General features: G+C 34.4%; 1 protein-coding gene across 2 annotated transcripts; it reads left to right on the top strand.

Annotated features, from left to right (window-relative positions):
- The first annotated feature begins 293 nt into the window (after positions 1-293).
- Positions 294-3,979, top strand: LOC132303465 (disease resistance protein RPM1-like). 2 transcript variants are annotated; one of them, XM_059800740.1, is made up of 3 exons: positions 294-3,313; positions 3,452-3,487; positions 3,650-3,979. In XM_059800740.1, exon 1 carries the CDS (start codon positions 505-507, stop codon positions 3,247-3,249), a length of 2,745 nt encoding a protein of 914 aa, XP_059656723.1. In that variant the 5' UTR covers positions 294-504; the 3' UTR covers positions 3,250-3,313; positions 3,452-3,487; positions 3,650-3,979. The 2 variants fall into 2 exon arrangements, with proteins under 2 accessions (XP_059656723.1, XP_059656714.1); XM_059800731.1 differs by having other exon boundaries at positions 296-3,293.
- Positions 3,980-7,308: the final 3,329 nt, after the last annotated feature.

Below are 7,308 nucleotides of genomic sequence, written 5' to 3'. Positions count from 1 at the left end.
AAAATTATTCCACTGCCTGGATTTGACACTTATTTCACTAATTTCTAAATATGAGAAGCATACAAGGGTCAAAAAGCTATTATAGGCTGTAAAAGTAAAATGTAAAGAAAATGATGTATGTTATAATTGAAGTACTTCTATGTATGTATATAAAGTATTCAATTTTTATTTTCTTTTTACCAAACTGAACAATCAGTCAATGAAAGTGCACTGGCAACAGTTTTGCAAATAAATAAATAACTTTGAAATGTCTGTCTGAACTACTTGTACTAGTCAAGTTGCTAAATATTTTAAAGCAAGTGGTATCAAATTCATTTTACAGTTAAGAGATCCCTTAGTGAGAAAAAGAATTAAAAAGATACCTGCTTTTTGTTAATTATGAACCCATTTCTAATACATATAGAAGCATACAAATGCTTTGCCATCCATAAAAAACCATAGAGAGGTAGTATTTTATCCTCTAAGAGTTCAGAGGTAGAAAAGAACACATACAGAGTGCAAGAGATGTCAGGGGATGCTGTCTATTTTCTAATGAATAAACTTGAAATTTGGCTAGAGGCAGAATGGAACTTGCCAGCGAAAATTAACATGGGGGTCCAAAGCTTGAGAGGTGAACTCAAAACCATTGGCGCACTTCTGGAGGATGCTGATACAAAAAGAGAGCACAATCACCTAGTCAGTGTCTGGCTTCAACAAGTCCGAGATGGAGCTTATGACATTGAAGATGTTCTTGATATTTTTACGTTTCACATGGCTCAACAGTATATTAGCCACGGCCTGCAGCCCCTCACCAAATGGAGAGCACGCCACTCCATCAGTGAACTAATTGATGAAATTAACACGAAACTCAACAGCATCAAAGAGACAAGGGAGAGATATCATAACATCCGTTCCCCCCAAGCCTCAAGTCAAACTACTGGAAACGACACGTACCTTCATCCAAGAATGGCTTCTCTGTTTGCTGAAGACACTGATATTTTGGGGATTGAAGAACCTAGGAAGAAACTGGTTTCTTGGGCACTAGGAGGGAGGCATAGTCTCGAGGTGATGTTTGTAGTTGGGATGGGAGGATCGGGCAAAACAACTCTTGTTAAGAAAGTGTACGAGAGGGTGAAGGATGAAGAATTTGAGTGCCATGCTTGGATCACTGCTTCAAAGTCAAGAAAGAAACGGGAGATCTTATGGAGGATGTTCAATGAATTCTGCAATCCAATGGTTGAGCAAACTCCCCAGAGTTTCTCCAACGTCGAGGTTGACCTGGTTGACCTAACGAACAAACTAAGGGAGCATCTGCAAAACAAAAGGTATGTTGTAGTTTTTGATGATTTGTGGATTAAAGATGTTTGGGAAACCATTAAATTTGCATTACCTGGAGGTAATCACAGTAGAATAATTGTCACTACGCGAAGAGGCGATATAGCTTGTTCATGTAGAGATGACTCTACTGCTGTCTATAATATCCAGCCTCTTCCTATGGAAAAGGCTCAAACACTCTTTTGCAAGAAGGCTTTCCCAGGAAGGGGCATATGTCCTTCAGGGTTGGAGGACTGGTCCCAAAGAATCTTAACAAAATGCGAAGGATTGCCACTTGCAATCATTGAACTAGGTCAAATTCTGTCAAATAAAGAGAAATCTGAATCTGTATGGAAAAGATTGCTTGAAAGCCTTGGATCAGAGTTGAGCAGAAATGGCCGCCTTTCAAATACCATGAGAGTACTATCTCTAAGTTACAGTGACTTGCCGTACCATCTCAAGTATTGTTTTCTATACTTGAGCATTTTTCCAGAGAATGATTATCCAGTTAGGTGCACAGTATTGATTCGGCTGTGGATAGCAGAGGGTTTTATAAGAGAACAAACAGGCAAAGAACTTGAAGACATTGGAGAGGAGTATCTAAAAGAACTCACCGACAGGAATCTGATACAAAGTGAATTGGATTTTGATGGGAGGCCAAAAACTTGTCGGGTACATAATCTCATGCATAAGATTACTCTCTCAAAGTCAAGAGAGGAGAATTTTTGCAATGTTTTTTCAGAATCACAGAGAAACATAGGTGACAGGAACCGTCGATTATCTATCCAAAGCGGTGGATTCAACATGTTGCATAGGAACTTTAATTGTGTTCGCACACTTTTTAAGTTCGGTGTACCCTACAGCTCCATTCCAGAATCCTCTTCAAGCGTGAAATTATTGAGAGTTCTGCATCTGGAAGGTGCACCATTGGAGGAATTTCCTTCGGAAATTTTGGAGTTACTGCTCTTGAAGTATCTGTGTTTGAGAAATACCAATATCAAAAGCGTTCCCAAGTCTCTAGGGAATCTTAGGTACCTAGAGACCTTGGATCTTAAGCAAACTAGAGTTACAAAGCTGCACAAAAATGTACTCAAACTTGAGAAACTTCGGCATTTGCTTGTTTATCGCTATGACATAGAACATTATACCTCTTTTGATTGTGTTAAAGGATTCGAGGTATCAGCAAAGATCAAGTCACCAAACTTGCAGAAGTTATCATTCATAAAGGCAGATAAGCATCACAAAGTGATTCACGGACTACGAAACCTGACACAACTAAGAAAGTTGGGGATCATTGATCTTCCAGGAGAAGATGGGTCAAAATTGTGCGAGTCAATTGAACAGCTGCGAAAACTCCAATCCTTGAATGTAACATCAATACGAAAGGATGAAGTTGTAGATCTACAAGCAATCACCAATCCTCCACCACTTCTTCGACGCCTGTATCTGAAAGGACGATTAGAAAGGTTACCAATTTGGATTTCCAGACTTCATGACCTGGTAAGGATACGTCTTAAGTGGTCCAAGTTAACACACTACAATAACCCCATTAATATCCTTCAACATCTTCCTAATCTATTGGAGCTCCATCTGCTCGATGCCTATACTGGAAACCAGTTAGATTTCACTGCCAGAAAATTTCGGACTCTTAAGATCTTGGAACTTGAGCAATTGGAACAATTGACAAATGTCAGAATGGAAGGGAATACCTTACCTCGCCTCCAAAAGCTGATTATAAGGCAGTGCAGTAACCTGCAGCAGATTCCAGAGGGTATTAAACACCTCACTCGCCTCAAAGAGCTTCACTTGTACGATATGCCCAACAGATTTGTGGCCCCACTCAAGAATGGTGGAACATTGAGTCATCTGGTTTGCCATATCCCAAACATCCAATGTTATTACCTCGCGAGGAATTGGGCGCCAGAAGATCTCAATCTCATGGCTAATCCTATTTGATTCATAGTCCGACTCTATGATGGGAGCACATACACAGTAATCAGGTCAGCATAACCACTATCAAGTTAGGTACCTTGTAATTCCATCATTTTTGCTTCATCAAAATAAGATGTATTGAATTATGATGTACATTTTTTTAAAGGAAACTACAATCTGAAACACATCTAATATCTGTTTTAATATTGCTTATGAAATTTGACAGGGTAAGGATTCAAGCAATGGCTGTTTTTATATCAAAGTAAGTCTTATCCTCTTCACAAACTCGGTGCTTAGTTTGATTAACCTTTTTTATTCCACAGGGTGTAGTGAGAAAAAAGCAAAAGGTAGGTATTCTCCATTGTAGATGATGTGATCTATCTTTTATTCAGACTACTAATGAGTTGCGTAATAATCATGCCAGGTGATGAGGCAAAGATGGGTGTGATGTGCTTTCATAGAACTGAGATGACGCCAATAATTCAGAAAACATGGACAACAGGTAAATGAAAAGTTGTGGCACCATTCAGTGATGTAGAAGATCTAGCTAATAACGATTACATATAATTTCATTGTTGAACTTCTTAAGTTTATTGCATTTGGGTTACGAAGGACTGTAACAGATTTGGGTTTGGAGTTCTCTTTCTTCCTTGGTAAGCGGTTGGGAGTCTTTATTGTGTAAACTGATTGTTCATTTTGGATGATGCATTGATCAAAGTTATTTTCATCAAAAGCATAATTATATGTTTCTTTCTTTCTTTTTCTTTTATTTTATTTTTTTATTTTTTTTATTTTTTTTATGGATTTTATTATCCTAATTCAATTACTTCGTTATTCGTTTAACTACTATAGAGATAACAGTATATAGATTTTAAATTTTCTGTATTACTAAAAATGTTTACCCTTCTAAAGGCAAAAAAAATAAGTTTCCAAAGAAGTTTATTATTTTTGTAGTGAGCTTGTATCATTAAAAAAAATGGTTTCTAGATATGCCATTGTCTAAGTGTAACCTTTTGAGCATCCCAATTTGAGCAAATTTTTATATTGTTCCATTGGAACTTTGTAGGGAAGCTGGCATTAGTAATCCTATTAACTAATTGTCAACCCATTGTTTCTTGATGAGCCTACTCGTTTAAAGACGAGACTCTTTTTTAGGTGTGTTCAATCAAAAATCCTAAAGAATTAGATCCATGGTTGCACAACCTTCAAAAACAAACCCAACCCAGATGGAGGGAAAGGTATACGGGAACCGTTTTCCACCAAGAAGACCCTATTGTCATTTGTTACCACATTTCCGCAAGAGGAGTAAACCAAACACCATTGTCCTCATAAGCAGCCATCACAATTGCTTGCAATGCCTCGGATTTATGCCATCAAGTCTCAAATCAAATTCAAATGCGTCTCCAAACACCAGTTTTCTCTCATCGCCAAGTCCCATTTACACCCAAATACGAACACTCTTATCATCTTTTTAACAAAAATCCATCTCTTGTTTACACCAAGAAGTCGAAGCCTCCAAACCATAGATTTTCCCCATCTCTCCCTGTCTGACATAAAACAGACCATGGCGGATCTTTTCAAAGCATCCTAGCACATTCAAACATCACCCTTCTCCATTACCCATCAAATGTCTTGCTCTCCTCATTATCATCATCCTTTGTCTTCTTCACATTCAGCCTCTGTGCCTCCACAACTCTCTTGCCCCTCTCGGTTTTACTTCATTTAGAGCATGAATTTCTCCATATTTTTGCCAAAACTTCATTTAGTCTGGAATTTTTAGAAGTTTCTTTATCATACATGTTTTTGATGTTGTATTTGTCTACTTTATATGTTAACTCGATAATGCGTAAACTATACTTGTGTACAAAAAAATATAAACAAAATATATGTATAGATATATATTGGTTTTACTTTATGTACAAAATTTAAAAAATGATTTTTGCTTAATGATTAAGATCTTAATAATTCAGTAACTATTGGATTTTCAGTTTTCTTTAAGCTGCTTATTCAAAGATTCAAGTGTTTTGCTTGAATTAACCGGACAATTAATTTGTCTAGCAAAATTTCTTGAAATTTAATAGATTTTTCTTAATTATTATAATATCATTGTCTTTTGTGTACTTCAATTGGCTTTATTCATTTTTCTAAAATTTCTTATTTCAAAATTTTCTAAACTTCTTGGTTTTATAGGGTGTCTTGCTATATCACGGAGATACATATAAACACACTCTCTCTCTCTCTCACACACACACACAAATGTGAACAAGACAAATAATAAAACAAATTAACTATAGAAATAGAAAGGAGACGAAAATTTAATAAAAATCCAACAATATAAAAACTAACCTTATACTGTAAAAGGTCTTCATGAGAACAATTCTTTATGCCAATGAGACCTTGAGCAGCTATTAGGGCTTCGGCTTCTTCAATTAGTCGTCGACAGAGAGCGCTTGCACAAACAATTTGGTCTGAAAAGCAAAATTAGTTTACTATATATAGATATATACTCCTATAATATTATCTACACCAAGCATGACCTTTGGATATGATTAAATTATTATATTTTTTTGGTAATTAATTTTTTTTAGTAAAATTTTTAATCACAACTGAACAAGAGATGATTACGGGGTATGCGTTTTGTTTGTTGTGTTTTTGTTTTTATTTTGTTATTTGTTTTGTTTTTGTTTTTATTTTTATTTGTATGTAGTGCATTGTGAATAGTAATGAAATTTCATTTTTATTAGGTTCGGGTAATAAAGTAATTTTTTTTTAAAAAAAAAACTCTTAAATGATATTTTTAAATTAATTATTATATTTTTCAAACTTGTAATATTTTTTTACCCAATATGGTTTTATATTTTTGTTTTTAAAATTTTTGAAACAAATGGACGTTACCAAACATGCTTCCGATTACTATTCAAAACACTTTACAACAAATTTTGTTTCGTTTTGTTTTGTATTAAAATGAAACGCTAAAAATAAAATGCATACCAAACACGCCCGTATTTATAAATTTTTGTATGGACATAGACAACTTCCAACTTATATGAAAAGGGTTGAGTCCTCTCCCATGTCTTTTTGTTTTTTTTTTTTTTTTTTGTTTAATCAGAAGGTCTATCCCACGTCTTTTTGACAAGTTTTGTGATTTTAAATTTGTTTGGTATGTGTTTTTATTTTATATTTTTTGTTTTGGATCCGGTAGTGTAGCATTTTTCTTGGGCTCAATATTTTGGTAAATAATGATTTATTTTATATGGTACTAAAATGCTAAATAAATAGTGTCCCAAAGTCAAAACACCAATTTAATACTTTTACATATTTTCTTATTATAGCAATGAAAACAGAAACACAAAGGTTTCTCATCACTAAACAGACGCTAATGCAATATTCTAAATCAATAATAACTAACACAACAACTTTAAATACTTAACGCAATAACTTTAAACTTTAAATTGACAATGTAATAATTATGTAAAAACCTTAAATTATTGATTTATTTGTGGTTTCAATATTAAATTCATGAATTTTTTAGAAAAAAATTTGATGAAGAATTCACAGTTGGTGGAAGACATGCACTTTATTTTTGTTAAGACAACTATAAAATTGGCATTTGGATATATACAATACAGTCCTTAAGCAACTTCTTTGTTCAGTTATTTCTTCCTCTTCTAGTTCATAGGCAAACAAAATTTTAAAAAATTTTGTTTGCTCGAATCGTATTGGACCTATTGGTAATATATGCTGTTTTGATGTTTATGCATTTGCTTCATAATTACGGTTTACATGTATTAGAGGCCAGAAATCCAAGCCCAGGTAGATATATGGTTTTACTATTCGGGCCAGCCCGGCCCATTTTAACCTTTTGTCCGATGTTTATGGTTGGCAATGAATTCCGAAACTTAAATTCAATTTAATAATTATGCGGCCCAACACATTTGGGACCTGTTACCCGTGTCAGAATGTGTATAAAAAACTCCTAAATTTTGAAAATGTGTGTAAATTGTCATATGACCGTCAATTTTTATAAAAATTTTTTTATTAAAACCCCAAAACAACCTCAATAATCAGTTTTTTATGAAATTA

Source organism: Cornus florida, unplaced genomic scaffold (genome assembly GCF_030987335.1).
Source record: "Cornus florida cultivar Cherokee Brave unplaced genomic scaffold, ASM3098733v1 CherokeeBrave_3.0.0_Hap2_Chr01, whole genome shotgun sequence".
Taxonomy (NCBI): Eukaryota; Viridiplantae; Streptophyta; class Magnoliopsida; order Cornales; family Cornaceae; genus Cornus; species Cornus florida.
The sequence above is the reverse complement of the archived record's forward strand: the minus strand, read 5'-3'. Positions and strand labels throughout refer to the sequence as shown.